Genomic DNA, 24465 nt, shown 5'->3' on the forward strand with positions numbered 1-24465 from the left:
TCCTGGTAGTTTCAAACCAATTCACTATATATTTAAAGTGACACACATTTAAAAGAAAAGTCTGTGCTCCAGGATGTTAAAATGCTTTAAAACGATCGAAGTGTTGTTAATTATTTAAAGCGGAATATAACCCTGCATTTCAACTTTGCTCTAAAACATTATATACAGCATATTATATGCAACCAGCATTTTTTTTTACTAGACCAGCATTGGAAGGGTTACACACAGAGCTTTAAAGTTCCATGGAGCGAAATGCAGACACATCCGAAGTTTAGATAGATACATTTAAGTAAACACAATGCAACAAGTGTGGAATGTGACACACACTCAGACTGTGCAGGAGCTCCCGGACACAGAGAGAGAGTGAGTCACATTCCTCACTTGTTACATTGTGTTTACTTAAATGTATCTATCTAAACTTCAGATGCGGCTGCATTTCTCTCCATGGAACTTTAAAGCTCTGTGTGTAACCCTTCCAATGCTGATCTAGTAAAAAAAAATATGCTGGTTGCATATAATATGCTGTAAATAATGTTTTAGAGCAAAGTTTAAATGCAGGGTTATATTCCGCTTTAATAACATAGAAAAATGTTGCTTGTATTTGCAATAGGTCATGACCATGTTAAGGTTTCAGCAGAACAACACTCTAAAAGTGGCCATTGATGATCCAATCCGGAGGACGATTGATTGTTTCCAATCGCTGCTATAATTGATTGGAATGGATTGATTGTGCTCACTAATGAATGAAAACATAGTGGCCGATTTAATCAGATTGGAGGGATCGATCTGTTTTTCCGACTGATTCCATTAATCTGATTGGATTGGCCAGCACTGTTTCGTGCACGTTTGTTCATTTCCATTTGATTATAGCAGCGATCAGAAATGATCGCTCATTCGCCAGATTGGATCATTAGTGGACACCTTTGGACAGTTTTCTGAAAGTATGCACCTATTAAAAAGGCCAGTAAATACCAACAATTTATACAACTGATTCTGACAGAGCTACATGTTATGCTAGGTACACACCATACAATTTTCTGTTAGATTTTCTCTTAGATTTACCTGCCAGATAGCTTTTTTCCATGTTGTAGGTAAATCTAACAGAAGAATCTAACAGAAAATTGTATGGTGTGTACCTAGCATTAGTGTGTGAACACACTGAACAGTTACTAGCTGTTGTCATAAGAATCAATGGTTCTTGTGACAGCAACAATTTCCAAATCTATATCTAAATAGACCTAATGGCCAAGCAGATGTACATGTAGAACTGAGATTTACACAGAAAATATACAGTGAGATTCTACAAGTAAGTACATCCTGTCACACTAGACATGAAATTCTCAAAATAAAGTAATACGTTTCAGCAAAGACTTTCAAAGTCCAGAATATTGTAGAAATCTCAAGTTTTTACACCAATGATCACTTCACAATGTGTACATGCGTCTTCTTAGTATGCACAATTTATTCTTACATGATCTTGCCTTAAAGGAGTACTCTAAGGGGATAGGGGGAAAAAGAGTTGAACTTACCTGGGGCTTCTAACAGTCCCCCACAGACATCATGTGCCCACGCAGCCACTCACCGATGCTCCAGTCCCTGCCGCCAGTTCACTTCCGGAATTTCCGACTTTAAAGTTGGAAAACCACTGTGCCTGCGCAGCCACGTCTTCACTCCTGCTGACTCCACCGGGAGTGTACTGCGCAGGCCCACTACTGTCTGCAACTGCGCAGTACGCTCCCAGTGACGTCAATGGGAGTGAGGATGCGGCTGTGTAGGCGCAGTGGTTTTCCGACTTTAAAGTCGGAAATTCTGTAAGTGAACCGGTGGCAGGGACCTGAACACTGGTGAGTGGCTGCGCAGGCACAGGGCATCTGCGGGGGACCGTTAGAAGCCCCAGGTAAGTTCAACTCTTTTTCCCCCGACCCCCCTACAGTAGTCCTTTAAAGCATTCAATCAGAAAGCAATGAATAGGCTGTACTTTTGAACAGTCAGAGCTGACATTGCACTGCCAGCCACTGAGTATCTCTGTTCACACAAAAATGTGTTCACACAAAAATGACTGTGCTATTCTCCATGTGACCATGCTTAAATTCAACTCATCATCATCATCATTGTTAATTTATTTTCATTACAAACACAAATTTTGATCTTTAAATGATTGCTTTAGTGTCTTGTATCCTTTGTACCTGTACCTTTGTGCCTGCCATAACTTTTACCTTGGCTAACTGCACTACTTGCTTTACCTCTGAGTGATATCTCTGATCTAAAATGCCTTCTCTATTACTTGTCTGCTGTGCCTATTATAAGTATTTTAACCTTAAATAATCCATAAAAAGGGCAGAATAGGCAGAAAAAGAGTACACTACTGCACGGACATTATTTTACACATTTTATTTTAACTCTTCTAACATGTCTGTCATATTTTGGAGCTTCAAAATAGAATTTAGATTTGTTTTTGTTTAGATTTTTTTTCTTTGTTGTGTTCTTTTTTCCAATAAAATATGTCCTATTTATCTTTTGCACTGGGGAGTAAAAGTTGCTGCTACCAGAGTTACATGAAAACCTGCATGGGGGAGGGGTTCTATATGAATCTTAGGTATTCCGCTGTTATTAGCATTTTAACCATTTTTTTGTATGAACAGAAAAAATGCTTTTCTTAGGATGGTACACTAAAAAATGCAAAGTTTTAATCTGTGTTTATTTAGTAAAAAACAGAAGGCATACTTTTAAAATATTTTAAGTACAACTATAACATGCTCTGATTGATTGTAATATTGTTCATATGTAGTTCTAATCATAGTCTCAGTCATTTCTATTCTTGATTTGAATGAATTAAAATGAATTTGAATTAAAATGAAATAATAATTGATAATGCTAAATGTCCATAATTTACAGTAGGAGAATCCAGTCAATGGGAGATGTAAACTATATCAAAGCGTGTCTCAGTGGGGTCCAGCACAGCGGAATATTCCACTGCAGCCTGCCTAAGAGACTGTGGAGTGAGGAAGATGACAAGGCCATGTTTACTTATCACAGCTAATGATCAATGCACAAAACTAATGGTCCATACTCACGGGCTACAATTGTCGCCGCAACACGCGGCACGAGCGTGTTGCAGCGACAGGTCGATCGTGAGTATGCTCCGTCGCACGGGCGCGCACCCCGAACTGTCGCCCGTCGCTGATGTCGCCAGGCGATTGAAAGTTTCAAATGCCTGGCGAAAGTCGCCGCCGCACCTCCGCCACAGCTGTCGCTAGTCCACGTGAGTACGCGGACTAGCGACAGCAACCTACATTGAGGTATACGGAGCTTCCGGCGGGGGGAGGAGGAACGCCGGCGACAGCTTCCGTCGCACCGCTGGTCTCTCTTCCACGTGTGTACGCGGAGGGACCTGGCGAGGAGCTGTCGCCGGCCTGTCGCCCACACGCTCACGTGTGCTGGCGACAGGCCACTTTTGCTGCCCGTGAGTATGGGCCATAAGAATGTGCTGTCACTAGTAACCATACTGACTGGGTCTCACTGAAATCACCTTGATCTCTACAACAGGATAAAAGTATACTTGAAACAATACATTCTTGAGATAATGTTCTCAGCAAATCTATGTGTTCTGTATTAATACACTACACCACATGATCACTACTGGGTTAAGCATTCTCATAGCTTATTCTGACAAATACAACAGATGACTCTATGTTTACAAAGGTTAGCTAATTTAATACATCTTTATACACAGATAGATAGATAGATAGATAGATAGATAGATAGATAGATAGATAGATAGATAGATAGATAGATAGATAGATAGATCAGAAATTACCAAAAAATATTTAGTTACTTAATAAAATCTATTTGATAAAAAAAAAGTCTACCTTTCACATTCAACAAATTAATCTTCATTTCTAATTTGACTGAAACCAATCATAATGAATCCATTTTTTCTTAAGTTAATATTTCAGTTTCAGACAGATGTGAACATTTGATCAAACTTATTGTTTCATCATACGATTGGTGTGTGTCTATGAAAACACAGCAGAACCATAGAACACTGGCTGTAACAGCTAAGCCTCTATTCAGAAACAAATAGCCACTGCTGGCACCTCTGATATACTGTATGTATGGCAGTATTACGATTTCTGAAGCAGCACAGCAGTGTAGTGCTAATCAATCTTGCAGTGTTTGATGTTTGATTCTTGGCTAGGAATCTCTGCATGGAATTTGAATGTTATCTATGTGTTTGAGTGGGTTTCCTTGGGGCATTCCAATTTCTCCCACACCCAAAAAAATGCCATTAAGTCAAATGGTTCCCCCCAAAATTGGCCTAAGTCTATAGTAGGGATGTTAAGCTATTATTATGGTAGAAATTAGATAGTGCGCTACTCTTAGGGACAGTTAATGACATGAGTATGCACTCATTAAAGCGCTGTGGATGATGTTGGTGCTATATAAATATAAAATGATAATTTACTGGGTTTTGGTATTTCCACAGAAGCCCATGATCACATGACACTACTTAGACCTAATAATAGGTCGGTCAGGTACTGGAAATCATGCTGTGGTAGAGGGCCTCTCGATACACAATCAGGAAGTGTCCTGATTTGTGTAATACACATACTAAAGAACAATTCACACAGTCAGTTGAACTAGGCAGTTGACATTAATTTTGATGAATAAGTGCCACCTCTCATAATTCACATGTAACCAAATGAAAACTTAAACCCAGGAAGTCAAGATGGGTGGATGTTCAGTGTTGTGAACCCATATGTTTACCACACAGTTGAAAACCTTAACAGCACCTAATGAACAGTTACTTTGCTCATCCAACCACAATAGACTAAAATCAATTGGTATGCAAGTATGTTTGTCTGAGTAAAATGCACTATAAATATCTTTTTTCTTATCTCACTGTCACCTAAAGTATGAAACAAAAATCGAACAAGTCTGGCTGGTTTTGGATTAGTCTATTTTCTCTTTGGGGATTATCAAGCCTAGTTCACAGTGGTCAGTTGTGTTGCAGAATATTTCTGCTTGTCATTTCACTGCACATACAATTCTATAGGGCTGATTAAAGTACTGTTATAACTGAGCATATTACTCTAACTCGCATGCAGGCTTTGCATTAATGTCTATGGCCAGTCTCCAGTGCAGTTCACACACATTTTAATGTGCGTTATGCAACTGACTACTGTGAATCCAGCCTCAGGGTTTTCTTTATTTTCAATAGCACTTTTTAGGCAATTGCTCAGTTCAACTGCTAAAAAAGATGTGCCAGCAAGTAGGGAGGCCTCGTGGTATAGACCAAAGAGTAAGCATAAACAAAATACTCTAAGGGCTTGTTCTCACTTAGGCTCCCTGCACACTGCAAATCCGATTTGCGATTCCGATTTGTGATTCCGATTTTTCCTGGCTGCTATCAAAAGAAAAACGCAGAGAAAATGCAGCATACAGTAATGATTAAAGATCTGAAATTTGAATTGCATGTTACAATCGATTAAAATTCAAAATCGGAATTGCATGTGGTGTGCAAAAGACCTAAGGGTGTTTTCGGCCTTTTTTCAAATGCAGGCAATTTTAAAAATCACCCACAAAATGCTTGTGCAATGATTCTCTATAAAAAAGGTTCATATCAGTGCATTTCCTCAGAACAAAGAGGTGCCTGTACCATTTTGGGGCAATTTTGCTCCAATGGAAGGTATAGAAAATCGCTTTGCGCAGTGATTGCGTTTGCAATTTTAAGAATAAATACATCGTATTTATTATTTTCCGGATCAAAGAGTTCACTTCCTGACTTGCGTCAGGGAGTGAATTAAAAAATCTTTGTGCAAAAATTCTGCACAAAATTGCAAAATGCTTGCGTTTGCGATTTCGATTTTAGATGTTAAAAGAGCCTAAGGTCTCCACTCTCCTATGAGGAAATGGACATGGCCAAAACCAGATTTGTCATATTAACCACTGAAAGTGAAAGCAACATAGACAAATGTACATGTCTGGATGTAACATTTTTAATTTTTTCATCATAGTGGTCCTAGGCTAGACAAACACTGATATTGATTGTCTGCCTGGTCTATCCTGTTGCACTAATAGTTAATAGACATTTTTTCAGCAGAAATCTTGTCTAATATCAATTGCTGTGCTGTGCTTGTGCTATTACTGAGCTTTGTACTACCCACTGCAGTATAAAGTTGTCGCTCAGAACTGAAGCTCCGTCTGTGCTCCAATCAGGATCACTTCTACAAGGAATGGGCATCTCTGATCAATATTCAACCAATATTTAGGGCTCGATTCAGTAAGCAGTGCTAACTGTTAGCACGCTTCTGAAAAGGCCATTATCGGGCCTTATCTCAGTTTGGGCGTGTTAAAATCAGATCGCGCGCAAAGTGCCCATTCACATCTATGCGACGTTCCGTGCGCACTGCGCTGTGCGCGTGCAAAGTTTTGCGCACAGGTCTTTGCGCGCGATCTGATTGGAGAAACATTGCTAATCTGCTTAGCACCCTGGTTAACACGCCTAAAGTCTTTAGGCGTGCTAAGTAGGTTAGCACCGTTTACTGAATCAAGCCCTTAGAGCTAATTGGATTGGTGAGGCCCTACTCTTACCTAGATTTTATCAGGTTTACATTTCAAATACAATGTTTTATGTATTAAAAACATGTAATGTATGCCTAGCTATAAAAACTCGAGTAGAGGTCTGATTTTTCATACAAGAGACAGAAGCAAGAACTCAGATTCTGATATCAATTCTATGGAAAAGCTGCTAAAGTGTTAACTTTAAAAAAATAAAACAAAACATACTTTACAGTTACCATGTACAGGTACAAAGGTCTAACAAATACCACCCCTCTACATTATTCTGCAGCATGACAGCAACAAAGCACACTGGAAATCCACAATACACTCCAAAGTCATGGCCAGTAAAGTAGCTGGGATTTCCTCGAATTGTGTAGCCAAGAATACTATAAGACCTTGGTACCGATGCATGTCATGTCATGTCAATTTTCAAAACGTATCTGTGGGTTTTTTTGTTTGATTGTTTAATTCTAAAGATTTTTAATGCTGCAGCCTTTTTGTACAACACAAAGGCCAGAAACCAGCCACAGCATCCTCACCTCTATCCTCACCACTGGCCCAGTTAACCACTTAAGGACCAGAGCTGTTCTGTCAGATCTGCGCTGCGTAGGCTCTCCAGCCCGCAGCGCAGATCGTGTGCAAGGCAGGGCGATCAGACTTCCCCCTTTTTTCCCCACTAGGGGGATGACCTTCTGGGGGGGTCTGATCGCCGCCGCTCCGTGTGGCCGAGCGTGGGGGGCTCTTCAAAGCCCCCCTCCGCAGCGTTTTCTGCGCTCCCTTCCTCTCTCTCCCTACCTCTCCCTCATTGGGCTGCGCAGGACGGATATCCGTCCTGCGCCATGTAGGATAGGCTACAGCCTATCAAATGACGATGATCGCCGGCCAATCAGAGGCCGAGGATTGCCGATCTCCTTTACGGCACTGTATTGATGTAAACAGCGGGGATTTCTTCCCCGCGTGTTTATATTACGCATGCAAGTCGCGATCGGCGGCTCGCTCACTGTTCACGGAGACACCCTCCGTGAACTGGCATGGAAAGTTTTCCATGCAAAACCACAAACGACCAGCCGCCGCCTATCGGCGTTAGCTGGTCGTTAAGTGGAGGGTTGATGTTAGGGAAATCTATAGGGGTCTTGTAACTTTCAGTAAAAAAAAGGAAAAACAAAAAAAACTTTTTGTACATTTTGGATAGTGTGGAACGATTATAAGTTCAATTAGGGTTTTATTGCTTTCTTGGTTCAAGCTGGGAAATATCCCATTTCTTTCTGTCAGAGTGTAATAAGGTAACATATCTTTCAAGGAAGGGGGCCTACAGCAATAGAAAAAAAATCTTCTTTCTAGTACTGGAAAGTGCTACAATACATGAGACTTTTGTTCCTGTCTCCACCCCTGCTGTGGGAGTGTATTTTCCTTCCTGTTCTGGTAGAAGATTCATTGATAATAAGGCTAAGAATAAGGCTAGGGTGAAGGTAGTTTCATACTGGGGTATAGGGCTTGATTCACAAAACCGTGATAAATCTTATCACGGTCGCGCTAGCGTTATAGTGCGCATAATGTTTTCGTGTTTGTGAGCAAAAAACGTTACGCACGTTATAGCGCACGCAAAATGCAAGTGACCATGATAAGAGTTATCACGGCTTTGAGAATCAAGCCCATTGTGTTACATACCATGTAAAAAAAAGGATCCCAAGACAATGGTAAGGCAAAGTTGCATTGTGTGGGACACATTTGATGTGACCCATGCAGTGAAGCATATAGTACATAAAAATGTGCTTCATTGCTATTGTAAACATGCACATTGTCCATACTGAGGCTACACATTCACACTGGGGACAGTGGGGAGTAGCATTGTATTCCCTGGAAAAACAGGATCGCAATGCAACTGAGATAAAAAGTTGAATTGCACATGAGGTATAGAGTTCATAGACAATATGCTTCACTGTAAATGTTAAAACGCACATTATGCGGTGCTGCGCTGCCTGCTTCACGTTATTCCCAACAGATCTATTGCACTGCACTATTAATGCGCTCATGTGAACAGTACCATTACAATATCATTGCATCGAGTAAGCATTGTGCACAAGCTGTAATGTGAGCATAATGCAGTGACAACACTGCATGTTAAAATGCGCAAGTTATTTTCATAACATGAACAATTGCTGTATAACGTGTGTTTTCAAACTCAAACATGTTATCCAGAAATGTGGTATAGAAAGTGCAAAAGACTATTTTGGTCCATTATAATGCAGACATATGCACATGCCCATATTGTTGTATGGGCACTGAGTTCACATGTGGCAACAATTGCAACATAACACACAAGCCTTGAAGTCAAGCCATATGTAATTATTTTTTTCTCCTGAGTTTTCTCCTAGGAGTTATTTTTTTCATTTTTGATTTAGAATAACTTTTCAGCACTTTGCAATTTAAAAAGTACCAAAAAGTAAGTGAAAATGTATGTTATAATTATTTTGAGTATTCTTTTGCTTGCTGGTGGTTTAAAGGGCACTCTATTGACAAGTTTGAAATGATCAACTAGGAGAAAAAGTTAATTGCATATAAGCCACAGGGCTCGTTTCCACTGTTGCGACGCGATTTCGGCCGCATTCCGACGCTTGTAAAAACGCATGCGGATGCGTTTCCGCATGCGTTTTTACCCGCGATTTCGCGTGCGATTTCGCATGGCAGGGTGCCATGTAAAATTAACCATGACACAGCCAGGGCAAAATAACATTGAAAAGGGTGCGAAATCGCACGCGAAATCGCGGGTAAAAACGCATGTAACAAACGCATGCGTTTTTACTATTAAATACATTAGCGGCGATTCGCACGGATTCCCGATGCAGGCGAATTCTGTGGGTCCCGCCGTGCAGATTTGGCCCGCCGCCAAATCGCTCCCGCACGCCGCACAGGTGGAAACAGCCCCGGCCACTTCAATGTACCAAGCGAATCCGCATCTCGTCGCCGCATGCGGATTCGCTATGGTGGAAACGAGCCCACAGTGTGAACTCACCCTATGAACTCAAGGAAAATATCCCCAGAGAGATTTTGACAACAATATATTCATGTCAGATGTCAGCAAGTGTTTTATCTTTTCCATACCTAATAAATGCTGGAGAAAAAAAAATGTTTTTGCTAGAGCTACACTTGTAAAAATGTACTTTTTGTGAAACACTACTTAGAACTGAGTAGGGGAAGACTCATACTACATGTATTGCACAAAGCTAGTGAAATAATTTGTTAATTGCACATTATTTCATAGCATGATTAATTTTGCACGTTATTCAAAAACACACTGTAGAAGTGCATTAAGACGACACGATCCAGGTCAACAAAAAGGTGTTAAAATGCCTATACAAATTTATGGGCAGTGCATTCACATGTAGTAATGCATTGCTTTATTGCTCAGTGCAACATATGAAGTACAAAAGCACTACCTGAAAAAATGTAAACTGATTTCACAAAATGTATTTCCTTTGTTTTGTGTATCCCTGATGCCTTGTACTTTTGCACTTGCACAACCTACACTACCTTGCTAAATTAGTCTGCTTGCATCAATTTGCCATACTCTATTACTACTATGTGAGCTGATTTAAACCTCTGTGTGATTGGAAAGGAGTGATATACATTTCTGCTCACTTGAAAAGCCCAATCATGTGGAGGGGAATTATAAAACAAACACATGATTGCATGCCTGAAGTGACTACAGCTTCCCTTCTCTGCACATCTCCTTTATAAATAAACTTCATATTATATAGTGCATGTGATGATTTGTCCAGACAATAATAGTCAATAATTCACAATAATATCTGCCCGAAGACAGTTGGTTACACTATAAGTAGTATTATAAATGTTTGGATTACACTTACATTGTACAGGAAAAAAAATATCTGCAGTTTCTCTAGCTCCTAGACCATACAGTTTCTATGCAGCTCTTTTATGGGTTTTGGCAATAAAAAATCCTATTTGCCTTAAATTCATTTTTTTTCATTACTGATGTGAGGAGAAAAGACTACCCTGAATTAGATTTTTTTTTGTATATGTGTACAGATTGAATTACGCTTGAACCCATACATTAGCTAAATCATTAATTGTTTTTGCTGTTTTGGAGTTCAGTTAAAGGGGGGGGGGGAGAGCGAGGGAGAGAGAGAGAGAGAGAGAGAGAGAGAGAGAGAGAGAGAGAGAGAGAGAGAAAGGTAAAGAGAGGGAGAGAGAGGGGAGAAAGAGAGGGAGAAAGAGAGAGAGGGAGAGAGAGAGAGAGAGAGAGGGAGGGAGAGAGAGAGAGAGAGAGAGAGAGAGGAAGGGGGGAGAGAGAGAGAGAGAGATGGGGAGATGGAGAGAGGGAGGGAGAGAGAGAGTGAGAGAGAGGTGGTGAAGGAGAGAGAGAGGGGGGGGGGGGGGAAGAGGTGGAGGAGAGGGAGAGGGAGAGAGAGGGACAGAGGTGGAGAAGGAGAGAGGGGGAAAGTAGATTGATTGATTGATTGATTGATTGATTGATTGATTGATTGGCCAGTTTGAGACTTCTGCCTGCACTTAGGAGGATGCTAAATGATGAAAGATTCAACTATGAGATTCAAATGAATACTGTACAAACATTCCTGTCTGGATATGATTTACTACATTGAACTAAAGCAAGACAATGCCTTCCTCAAAAGGGTTGCCATTTGAGGGATTAGCTGCTATTTACAACATATCATGTAAAGGTGGGCTGGAGTTAGGTACTTTCTACCTTTTTAGTAGATCCCTCTAAAACCTCCCAGCTGATAGTCTAGAACAAAATGGTCAAAAGCAGCTATTTAGTGCATCACCCTTGGGCCAGTGTGTTACATCGTGTGTACACATTCACTTGCATGGTGTCCCCCTGCCTGCACCACAACTCTTGTCTTGTGTTAAACATGTATGGTACCCAACTGTTCCCTTGGTTTTGTCTACAACGTTTACTAAGTATAAATGTAGTTGAAACCTTTATATATGTTAAAGACAGTGGGGTGTTATTGGAAAGGTACGAGGCTAGCTAGAAGAGTACCAGAGTTGCAGTTGACTTGTTAGGCTCCTACAGATATTGAGTGTCTATAGTAAGGTATGCATGAACTGAGCAATTGACTGTCAAATGACTGCCTGTTTAATTATTACTAGCTGCGCTTTCTGCATTGCATTTCCCTCCAAGCTGTGTTCAATCGACTTAATGACGGTCATTTACAAGGCAGTGATTAGTGCAGAGAGACTCGCGAGACATTTATCACAGTGCTCAATACTTTACAGTGCAGTGTCACGCTATGCTATGTGTGGCTGCTGGATGGTGGGACACTCTAGGACTGCATAGCGCGGTATTAATATACTACATGTGACGCTACCTGCCCACCTTATGTGGATAACATGACGCTGAGCAGCAGTTTGCAGACCCTCCAGGATTTTTACATCTGGCCCAGGAAAAGTTATTTATATGCAACTGGTAATTTTGTCTTTGCTCTGTATATACCGTTATTATGAAGTACCAATACAGAGGCTCACAAAAAAAAATCACGTGTACTACACAAGGTGTGCACAGGACATTGTGCCAATAATCCTTTTGTGGCTGTTGTTGTTGTTGTTTTGAGATTGTTGCAAATCCTCATCGCGTATTCGTGCAGAGATGTGAAAATAAAGACATCTGCATTAAACTTGTGTGTTTGAAGCCAACAGGCGTTTCCTAAACACTCAAACTAATCAGCATCACTAACGATTAGCATGACCTACACCAGCCCAGTGGCAGCATATACCAGGAATTATTTGTAATTTATTGCATGATCTATGGTTAGTAATAATGACCTCAATGGCATGTCGCTGTCCCCTGGCATGCTTTCCTGAACCCAGCCATTCACCAGGACAGTCACTGATTGGACTGATATGAAATCACCATTCAGGGTGGGAGAGACCCTGTTGTGTGTGTATTTCCTGCGAACAAAGAGGGCTGCATATGTGCCATCAGTGAGTGTGTAATGTGATTAGGTTATATTGAGCTGGTGTCATCCTCTGGCTGCGCTTTGGATAGCTCCTAGCGCATTAGCAAGGGATCCTCCAAAATAAAGGGAGCTGATTTCATGCGAGAGATAAAGCTGTTTTAGCCACGGGAGATACAAAACGAAGGGGGGAGCAAAACAACAGCTTATGAGAAATAAAAGTGATAAATTAGCCAGTAGGTTAAGCAATAATGAATCAGTCTTTGGCGCATTTTGCGATCAATTCCAATTAGGCAGGATTACGCTAAGTAAAGCGCAGTGTACTGTTTTAGACAGTTATTTCTTCATTAAGCATCACTCAATAATTCCTTTCACAAACGCCCTAATCTGATTTCCTTTTGATTTCCATTAGAGACAGTGAATAATGACATTTAATTTAGCTGTGCACCATAAACCAAGAGATATTCCTTGTAATTAAATTACTGCCTGCTCCTCACTATAGTCTCATAACTTTCAATTATAACCCTGACAGCTGGGTGGTATGGGGTTCCAGGACACGCTAAAAATAAAAGGTTAATAAGGACCAGGCAGGCATAGGAGCATCAATTTATTTACAGCGAATTTCCACTCTAAATTGAAACTGTATCCTCTGACAACAAGGACAGTGTGTGCTAAGAGAATGGATTTTACTACGAGCCAGCATGCATTGAAAAAATGCCCCTGTGACTTCTGATCGTATATCCAGTCCTCTCATTTACCCCCCCCCCCCCCCCCCTATTTTAATTTGCTAATACTCATTCTAAGAAACCTTCTTATTATTTTCAGACTGATAATTTGCTTCCTTTTTTAAGAATCTGCAACTATTTACAAAGAAAACAAATATTTAAGTCCACCCTTTTAATACCCCCCACCTGAATAAATATAGGCATTTGTGGCACTTTTTTTTCTTCTCCCAAGCAGTTTAAGGAGCAATTTTCTATAACTCTGAACATCCTGTTAGGTGCTGCTCTGTAATAAAGTGCTAAAAAGCGAGAGTGCAGAATTCAATTACAAGTAATTTGTTTTTTATAGAAACAGTACATCAAACCACAGAGAGATATTACAGATCTGAAGGAGCACAACTTGGAAATGGCAGACAAGCTGATAGCCTCGAAATAGAAAAGGAGACTATAGTTCTCTGTTTATTAATTCTGGGAGAGACAGCAAAGTCCCGAGCCTGGCACAAGAACTCCTTGCAATGTGCTGGCATATTGCAACGAGCTAACTGGCTAGCTGGAGCATCAGGATGCTTCGTACAACTGCTAAATATTTAGTGGTGATCTAAACTGCACGAGGCATACAAGACATGACCATATAAATATATATCACACACACAAACACACATATATATTACACACAAACACATGTTGTGCATATATTACACACACACATTATATACAAACACATGTACATATATTACACACAAATATTATACACAAACACATATGTATATATTACACACACATGCACACATATATATTACACACAAACACGTTTATATTACACACACACACACACACACACACACACACACACACACACACACACACACACACACACACACACGTGTATATAGTACAACACATGTATTGCACAGACATGTGTATGTTTTATACACACGTATATAACACGTATATATTACACACAAATATCACACAAGTAAATTATACACACACACACACACACACACACACACACTCTAGACACAACGTATATAGGTCTCTATACATATAGATGTATTGGGTGCTTGTAAAATAACTCTCTATCACTCCCAAATTATTGCCCTGCACAGTATACAGAGCAGGATCAACACACAGTTATTCACAATATATAGCGTATTATCGCTGTGCAACACTTGTGGCACATAGTGAGTGAGTCTTCATTTGCACTTTTTAAGGCAATTATTTATAAATCTCATTTTAACTTTATTGGTTTTGTTTCTCAGACAGAAGAAGTTATGTCTAATAGAGATTTAATTCAATGCGTCCTGTCATAAAGGGCGAGCGCTCAGCTAAAAGCTCGTAAATACGTTTTACTGACTAAATAATAATTTTCAGGATTGTGTTTCCAGCACTTTGAAAGCAGTGAGTGAGCAGATGGGGTAGACTTGGATGTCATAAATCCATATGCCTGTCAAGTAGGTCAGCTGGGGCACCTTTACCCCCCGGCTCATGATAATCCAGCCCCAAAGCAGCCAAATAACCTTTAAAGAGGCCTATTTTATTCGGTGGTGGCAACGACATAAGGTGGAAAATTGTGCTGAAAACTAATAAGGCGAGATGTACATGTGGTGCCAAAATGTGGCTATGGCTGCTAACTGACTGCATGAATGTCTGCTATATATGTGCAAGGAGGCACTCAACTCAACACTAATAATAATAGTAATAATAATAATAATATATTATTATTATTATTATTATTATTATTATTATTATTATTATTATTATTATTATTATTATTATTATTATTATTACTGCTGTTGCTGTTATTATTATTATTATTACGTTATGTTTATTATGCAGGTGACAATAAAAGCACATTATAAACACTTTAAAGGGGTCTATTTATTAAATATTGTTATATTGTTAAGAATAATGACAATGATTCATTCTCTCCCATAAGAGCATATCGTGATCAGTAATCGTTCGTGTACTATACAGTCACTGTGCAGTACAATATATTTACTTTATCCCAGGCACAGACTGCAGTGACTGGCTTAGCACGGTGTGTGTCTTACCTGCACCCTGGCTTCTGACAGTCCCAGCCTCTGACTCAGCTCCTCTCTCATGAAAGCATCGGGATAGTGAGTCTCGTCAAAAAGTCTTTCGAGTTCATTTAACTGCTCCAATGTAAAATTCGTTCTGCTTCTCCTCTGCTTCAGTTTAGTCTGGCCATCTTCATCCTCGGATTTCACGTCGTCCCTCTTGTCCTTACACTCGTAGATCCCTGGCAGAAAGCAAGGAGACCGTGTGTCACTAGTTATCAAAGCCTGGCTGGGGCTCTCTCAGCACTTTATGGAGTTACAACTCCCCCATACTTCAAACGGCCTATTCCCTGATAGAGCCAGCGCTCATATTAACTAGAGGCCTCTACTGATAAATGACCTTAAATATGATCTTCAATTAACAAGGTGTATTCTCATATATAATCTTTATTCTTTTGCCCTTAGAAAAAAAAATGATCGATGCCTTTTTGGTTTCCCTTCAGTAGGAAGAAGCCAGTAATCTTAATAATTACTTTTCATCCGCCTTGTATTTCATGAACTGCCCCGCTCCAACAGATACCCTTTAATGTATGCTCAATCGATTTCTATTAGTCCAATAGCGATGTAGAGAACACAGCCACAGAAATCAATTGCAGACACACCGAATGCAAATACAAAAGGATCATAGATTTGTATCTATATAATACTATTTAATAACGATAATGAATCCAGTCACTCGCGCTGTACACTTTGTTGCTTCATTACATACGATAAATAGATTATCAGCAAGTGTTACACAGTACTCAGTCTCCTGGGTCTATATAATACAGCAGGATCACACCTGGCTACTGGCAACTTCTTCTACCTAGAAAGCAGGTAACATGTGGGCACGTACAAAATGCAGAAGTGATCGAGATGGTTTGTTACTGTTATGTTTATATTGCTGAGAAAGAAAGAAAGAGGTTTGATTTCCCCAACAAGTCACACAATCCTGATTTTATATATGTATGTGTAATTAAATGTATTTATAGACTGATATTTAACGCGTACACATACACACACACTTATATTACATAGTCACTTATGCAGCAGTTTGCTAGCAAAGTGCTTCTCAGTGGGCTCGTCTGTCATTAGCAGAGCACTGTGCTGTACAGAATGCAGGGAACAGTCACTCTAGCTTTTATCAATGATTCTTCAATCAGCAAGGCAAGAAAGTGGCTCTGGAGGTGGTTAATGGAGCCTCAATTAGAAATATGATAGTGAAGTGTCAAGCCTTTCCCTTATAATCCGACTATAAACACTCACGCTGTTAAAGCACCACCCTGCATTTAGCCAACAAACTTTGTTCTTTTCTCCTTTTTTTTCTTAAGAAATAGCTGTTAATAAAGTGTGTGTGAGGGACTGCATGTGTGTGTGTCTGTTATGTGTGTGTGAGAGTGTATGTGTGTGTGAGAGGGTGTATGAGTGTTTTATGTGTGTGTGTTATTTGTGTGAGAGTGCATGTGTGAGTAATGTGCGTATGAAAGTGTATGTGTGTTCTGTGTGTGAGTGTATGGGTGTGTAATGTGTGTGAGAGTGTATTTGTGTATAATGTGTGTGTGAGAGTGTATTTGTGTGTTTGTACTTGGTTTTGAAGCCTCCTGGAAAGGTAAAAAAAAAGTTCCCTCCGTTTGGTGTAATCCATTATATTAAATTAACTTTCCAAAGGTTGTAAAGAAAATGGACGTGTAATTGTTTCCACGTGTGTACAGAGCCCGTCTCGGAAGTTTTAGAAATGAAATAATCCTTTTGTTTAGGAAACTTTTTATGACACCAGATTGTGGCGGAAAAGAGTGACAGAAGGCCACAGCTGACTGGGACACTAAGGTGACATTCACTTACTGGTAGAGAAGGCATTTTTGTCGTCCCGTTGCAGTGATTTATAAGTCTATAATGCCCACGTGTTGACATATGACATGGCAGTACAATTTCCAAGCGATGTGCAATTATGCATGCTGCAATTCCGTAACAGGATATATTCATTTAGGGCGCAGGCTGGCTTGGTAGCATAAAAATAAACACATTTGCCTTTTTTTTAAACTGAACGTAATCTCAAAATGTTGATTCTTAGCGGATGACGTAGGATAATGTGTGTAGAAGTATGCAGGGTCAGTAAACATAGCTGGTGTTTCCCATCATAGAGTAAAATACAAAACTCACTTATGTCCTCCTCATCCTGTTCTCTCACTTGTCTTTTTTTCATTATTTAGTTTTACCTTGAGTCACACCAGATGAAAACGTTTTGGGCTTCTCTCCCCCCCCCCCCCCCCCCCTTCCTTTGAGCCACATGTTTTGCAGGCTGTTTGCAATATGTCTTTTTCTCCCCCCTTCCTATAGAATAGCCATGATAGCAATTTGAAGGAAGGGACACCTGTTTGCCCGGGTCAGAGACTGTTTAGCGAGTCTTGCCCATGTGTCTGGCCTCTTGATGGCTTTGATTGAAAGATAGGGGAGCAGCTCACAGCTAGATGGGAGTGAGTGTTTTCTATGGGGGCCTCCTTGTAACAATCTCTTGCTCTGAACCTTTGGAACGTCATTAAACAGCCGAAGCTAAAATGCATCCATCCTCTTTAATTAAATGAAAGCATAATGAAACTCACGACAAGATTCCGTGTTGTTTAAAAAACACATACATAAAAACAGCATAAATCTAGTATAAAACAACAGGATTTAATCCTCCTCTCACAAAGCATGCATTATGGTTCTACATTACAAAAGAAAAAAAAACAGATGTTTGAAACAAAACAGACTGATCGTGTGCAGGCTTTAAAAATCAACCATCCTCACTTGCTCAGGCTATTCGGGTTATATTATATAGAAAATCCAGCAAATAGCATACGTTTAATGTACAACACAGCTGATGGACGGAGCAGCCCAGAGAACGAGTCTCCTTCACCGCTTAGCAGTGTTTTTCTTTATATGGCTGGAACTTTAGCTGACCTCTCCAGAGCACACAGTAATAATCCAGTACAAGCAGGCAGGCTGCCTTTCGTCCATGCAGTAGATGTTTCGCATACTTACCCTCAGAGATCCTGCTCGTGTTGTAGTCTTTCAGCTTGTCCTTGTCAATGTCTGTGTGCTCCTTGAAGAGATGCAGCGGGCAGTGGTTGCTGTTCTCTGTAATGTCCTGAAGGTTGCTGTCAGAGTTTCCCAGCTCCCTGGCCCGAGCTAAGCCCGTCTCCAAAACTTCCCTGTATGTGATCGTCTCCTTCTTGCCACTGCCACTGCCGGTGCCCGGGTCCTTGCTTTTTTGGTCAAAGGATTTAGATACAAAAGCTGTAAGTTCTTCCATGGCTGCCCTGTGATCTCGCAACACCTATCCACAGAGATCCACTTGGTTTTCAGTAGGAGAACTACACGTCCCCTGGAAGCTTTTTATTGTTTCTCCTTTCTTTTCTTTTTTTTTTCTCTTTTTCTTTTTTTTCACGGCGAGGATGAACTGCATAGGGTTAGATCACTCCTGCTGTTATTTATGCCTTTCAATTTGAGATCACACTATTTATACATGGATACTTCAGCCCAACCCCCCAGCTCTCCCTGTCTCCAGCAATTACTGACTTCTCCACAGTTGCAGGCGGATTCCTAGCAGCTATCCCCCACCTCAGTCCAGCAATTGGCTTTCTTCTTATTTCATCACTGCTTGGCATCAGTGCACCTTGACTTTACAGATACCAGCAAGGCGCGCACACGCACAAATAATAATATAAAAGGGCAAACACAGGCAGCCAAAGGGAGACAGTGGCAAGGCACAGGTGCCTGCACTGTCTTACTGCTCACTGTATAAAACAAATATACTTGTGCCAAGGGTAGGAAAAGCCTGTTTTCATTGTCAAGGAGGACTGTGAGTAAAGCCAATGGGAGCTAATCGTGAATGTTTTGTGGCATTGGATGAAGAGGTTAGGGATAGTAATTGATTGCTTGGAGATTTTTGTTCCAAATTTAAATACTGTGTTCTTTTTTAACTTAAACTGAATCTGTTTTATTTCATTTTTCTTCATCTTTTTATTTATTTTCGCCTTTATATATTGATCAGTAATTTAAACCTTCATTCTCACCGATGTTATCAGCTGTAGTGTATGCATGCATTGATTGGGCATATCCTCTATAGTTAGCTTTTGCACCTTTTGATTAGTGCAGTCTACACGAGATAATCCAATGAGGCCGTTTGGTTTAACCCAATAAGGATGGGGAGATTATACATTTGAATTAATAACATGCTAATAAACTAATGTAGCAGTTTAAAAAAATGGGCACGGGCTGTTTAATTTAGCAATAAAGCCAGTGAATGAGATTATTATTATTAGAATATAACATTTATTTGACGCCTCACTGAAAACAGAACTGACACCATACAAGTGACTGTACATTGTAATTTCATAGCCGTGTGTATTTCCATGCTGTACCATGATTTCATCCTCAGCCTCATTATTTAATCACATTACATAATTAATTCCACCCAAAGCTGCGTGAGTTCATTCTCAATGAGATGCTTGAGCATGGGCTAGATGCGATTGTTTCTTTTCCAGGGGAAGTGTCTAATTGCTGTGGTCTTGGCCATACTAGGAAAACGTGTTCAATTAGCCAAATGATGGAAAGGAGGCCCAGATCAAGTTTATAGGCACACCAAGGCCTCACTCAGGACCAACTGATTGATTTAAATAGCCAATTCTTAAAGGGCAGATCTCAACAGAAGAGATAGCTTGTATCTAGGCGCCTGCCTACATTCGCATCACAGGCCACCTTGTAGATCCTATTATTCTTTATCAAAGTCTGTTTAGTATGCTCACTGAGCATTTAGCCTATTAATTGCTGATCTGCTCGGTAATATTTCTGGCAAAGTACAATAAGCAAGAAACGCGTCTCCACCAAATATCAAGAGACATATCTGTTTCCTGGTGTATTAAATGCTGTGGTTGTTGTAATAGAGATTATAAATGATCGTCTACTGTAAAATGTCAGTGCGCCGTTGATATTAAGGCGTATTAACATATTTACAAGGCACAAATAATTACAGTGATACGATGGTTTACAGCGAGCTGATGGATGGCTAGGATGGTGTCTGATGTGATCAGGGGCCTGGCTGGGGGAATAGCTCTACATCCTGCTCTATCCATATTTCAAAGGATGTGATGGATGCAATGAATGATATGTGACCGCAGGACTTGCACTTACAAACAGTATTTCCCCTTGTAGTGTTGCTTTGCTTGGCGGAACAAGGTAAGGTACAAGCAGGTTTGGGAATACAGCGACTCGAGTGTCAATTTGGCCATTGATCTGTTTCATTCAGTCAATTTCTCCTTCAGCTTGACTGCTGGTCCAGCGTCTGGTGGCTTCCTCCCTCAAGTCCATGTGGCAAGGTCATAGTGATGCTGGAGAAAGGCAGCAGGAGACATATCCCATCTATATAACATGGACCGCTGCTTGGGTACCTGTGTAACTTTACTGACTGCAGTGAGAATGCCTGGCACATTGTGCAGTAATCAAAGCAGTGGAGTTATTTCATCTACTTAGATCAATCAGAGCCTGCCTTTGATGCTAGCCTAGAACTAGTGGCTGCAGACTACAGTTGTGCTGTTCAATTCAGGTATGGGGTATTTAGCCTTGTGTGTAATCATATTGTATTCTGCATGCCAGCCCTCCCCACGGATGACGGCTATTTAAAAAGCCAGAAATCTGAATATACTGCAATGCTGTATATTAAAATGTATTTTATTCCATACCTCATCAAACGGGCAGACACACATGTCCCAGCAGGGGCCTTTAGCTGTGCAGGGAGGGCAGCTAACACTGTTTTAAAGAAAGCAGGTTTACTTTTTGAGACTGGGACTTAAGTAATTGGCTTTTATTTGTTTATTTTATAGTTACAAGATAAATAATAATAATAACAGCAATATTTATATAATTATTATTAGTAGTAGTCTCATCATCGTCAATAGCCTTAACCCTACATGTCTTGGTAGCCTAGCCATAGCAGCACACCTATGGAGTACAGTGTTTTGAGCATGACATGACCCTGCTCGAGGGATGTATTAACCTCAGCAAATAATGAAAAGCTGCGTGTGAATCTTTGCGAGGTTTGGAAGGTCATTATGATCACTGACCTCATATAGTTAGAACAATATATGGCGGCAGGTGTAAAATGTACTGAGAGAAGGAACACATAGCTCCACTCTGGGTATCTCTACCTATTACCAGTGGTTCTCGAGACAGATCCAGGGCAAAAGTTCTAAATATAGCCCGAGCCTTGTCAAAAGTGAGCCCTTCTGGAGAGGCAGAGCAATATGGCAGCTCGCAATTGACGTTGATAAGCATCATGCAAAGTGTGTGTCTCTACTAACGACTCCTGAGCTTCATCTATCATCAATCACCCGGCAGAAATAGTACATTAAACTCCACCCCAACTCGGATGAAGGCTCCCAATGCACTGCCACTTAAATCCTATTAATGTTTATGCAAAAGAGCTTGTTACATGTATCACACAACTTAAAATCGCGGCGATAGAGCTTACCGTGCAAGAAAAAGCCAGAAGTTTTGCATTGCTAATTTTTCTCATACCGAGTTTAGTGCACCACAAGGAAGCTCTTGCATAAATAAATAGGAATAAAATAAACATTTGATTAGGCTAATTAAACGTTGGGCTTGTGACAGGATATTTGCAGCATCAAGGCAGGAATGAATCAGACTTTTGACACCAAGTCATGTGGTAGAGCTGATGCTGCATGCCTCCAGATAGTGGATGCTGTGCTGGTGGGTGTGACAGTGATGTGGTCCACAGAACACAGCCAGCAACGGTAACACCCGCGGTATGCTCAATGCAGGTTGTATCTTGTTTGGTATGGAGATTTATTTCACTTTCTGCGTTTCCATAGTAACAGAACTCGTCTCTGGTCTTCTGTGCCTATACTGCGTGGATGGGCTGTGTCCTAGGACTCTCTACTCAAGTCACACTGCCGCCTACTGTAACCTTTATTAGTAAGTAGAGATGTGGCGAACCCATAAGGTTTATGCTTATTCATAAAAAAGAGTGACAAAATTAATCTTAATGTAGTTATTTTTCAATTTGCATTTAATTATTGACCATTGGCTGCTACCATCCTTAAAACCTAAGGAGGCCATAACTTGTGCACGACATGAATAGGGTCATTCTATAACCCTCTTATCAACTTCCTTTCAGATAAAAAATCCGGGACTTCTTATAAATAAAAATTACCTAAAAAAACTACTATGGGACGTGTCATCAAGATCAGAAGGACAGCATAACGTTTTTTGTTTGTTTTTTGTTTTGTGTTTTAGGAAACTAGCGTGAACTGTAATCTTTCCTGCATCATCAAGACGAGGTAACGGAATTAGTCGGAATTAGTCGGGTCGCCTGATTCAATTGTATTAACTAGTGCACATCTGTGGTGTTCAAGAGCCATAATAAGAGGAGGTTGTGTCAGTGAGCTGGCAAATACGGCGCTTTGGGTCGATCAACTCAAATTCTTCTTCTGATCTGGGAAAAAAGCTGATATCTGGAAGAAAGGATAATCCTTTATTATTATTATATATTTTTTTATGTTTTAGCTGCTGAAATCAAAGCAATGTATATTGCCTAAAGCGAGGCAAGGTCGTCGTCAAACAGCAAGACCCTAATAATACCAGCAGCCTCATATATGGAAACCAGCATCCACAACATAACTCACTACACAAACCATACTGTATCTCTTCATAAATAACGTGCAATTCAAGCGCCTCCACTTCCCCGACCTTCCAGTCTACGATATACCTTTTATAATTTGATCTCCCCGGCAGACCTCCCACACAGGCTTCAATAGACGAACAAACAGCCCATATGCTCCTATATGAACTATAATTCGTAAAAAATAATCTTCTCCGTGGGTGGGTGAAGGGGAAAGGTTGAAATGGGATTTGCAAAGTTTTACTCCACTGCTAGTCTAATTATTTTGGAAAGACCCTTCAGCCTTTGGATCCAAACCATATTTTACTGATAAATCACATCCAGCTTTTATTTCTTCTTTGCAGCAAATAAAAGAAGGGAAAAAAATAAAAGCAATTAATCGTCAAATACAGAAACAAGACTCCTTCCTTGCTTCAAGAGCTATAGGTCATATAAACTGAAAGCACGATCCCTGTTATTGAACAGATAACGAGTATAAAACTGTTACTGGGCATAATTGAGTGCTTGCCTGTATAGGGTCACTGATGTATGTTCATATAATTCCATTAATTGGGGTAATGGCTTGTTTTTAAATGACATAGTAGCGTATAAATATTAATCTAGACACAGGAGCTTGGAATAGTTCTCCCATTCAGGCGTACAGGGATTTCTGTGCCATGTTTGGCTGTCAGACGGCCATCAATAGGCTAGTGTATTTAGGCAAGATACGAAAGTTTAAAAAAATACAGCCACACACACACACCGGCTATTGCATCCAGACCAACCACATGAATGACATCTCGGGCCATTTAGCGCAAAAACGATTTAAATTTCAAATGATTTCGCACAATCAGACGGTGGCATTGAGTCTGGGGTTCGTCCAGCTGTAGGGAAGAGGTCAGTGCTGTGTAATATACAGTTTGCACATTAAAGTGTGTTTCCTGGCTGCCTCTGTCGCTACACTGAGAGCCCCTATCACACTCAGATTTGATGTTTGCTCATTAACATTGGAGTGTAAAAATCTTCAGAGCTCGAATGCAGCCAGGAATAACAAGAAGCATGTATATATTTCCTATAATTGTAGCAAAGGGGCTGTAGAACTGTAAAGACTGCCCTGGTAGATTTCTGTTTTTCTATCTTTTCTTTTCCCCTGTAGCTTAAAACTCATGGAATTTTCTATTAAAATGACAAAATAGGGTGCTAATAGATTTCAATTTTCCAAGTTTAACTATTAAATATTCATAGTATTGATCGTCTGGGCAGTTTTACAAATGCCTGCTCGCAAGTCTTTTGCTAGTAAAGAGTTTATTCACCCCCCCCCCCCCCCTCCTCCATGTATTCCACGTTTTGCCACCGCTCTGCTTATTGATTTATGCACAGAATCCGTGTCTGAAATGAGACGTTAATAGATTTCATTGAATGGCCTCGCTTTAATACTAATTGAAGCTGATTGATCCTGAATGCTTCCGTCACCCATATAAATGACATTTTCATGATTGGACCGGATTCTTTTAATCAGACAA

General features: G+C 40.3%; 1 protein-coding gene across 2 annotated transcripts in view; it reads right to left on the reverse strand.

Moving 5' to 3' along the window:
• The window catches only part of LOC137544216 (short stature homeobox protein), an 86167-nt gene extending 67428 nt beyond the window's left edge, over positions 1–18739 (reverse strand). For both annotated transcript variants that reach the window (XM_068265270.1, XM_068265269.1), the window contains exons 1-2: positions 18307–18739; positions 15280–15488 (exon numbers count right to left, since the gene is read on the reverse strand). In XM_068265270.1, the coding sequence (XP_068121371.1) occupies positions 15280–15488; positions 18307–18577 (480 nt within the window). In that variant the 5' untranslated portion in view covers positions 18578–18739. The remainder of the gene's footprint in view (positions 1–15279; positions 15489–18306) is intronic.
• Between the last annotated feature and the right edge of the window lie 5726 nt (positions 18740–24465).

Source organism: Hyperolius riggenbachi, chromosome 2 (genome assembly GCF_040937935.1).
Source record: "Hyperolius riggenbachi isolate aHypRig1 chromosome 2, aHypRig1.pri, whole genome shotgun sequence".
Taxonomy (NCBI): Eukaryota; Metazoa; Chordata; class Amphibia; order Anura; family Hyperoliidae; genus Hyperolius; species Hyperolius riggenbachi.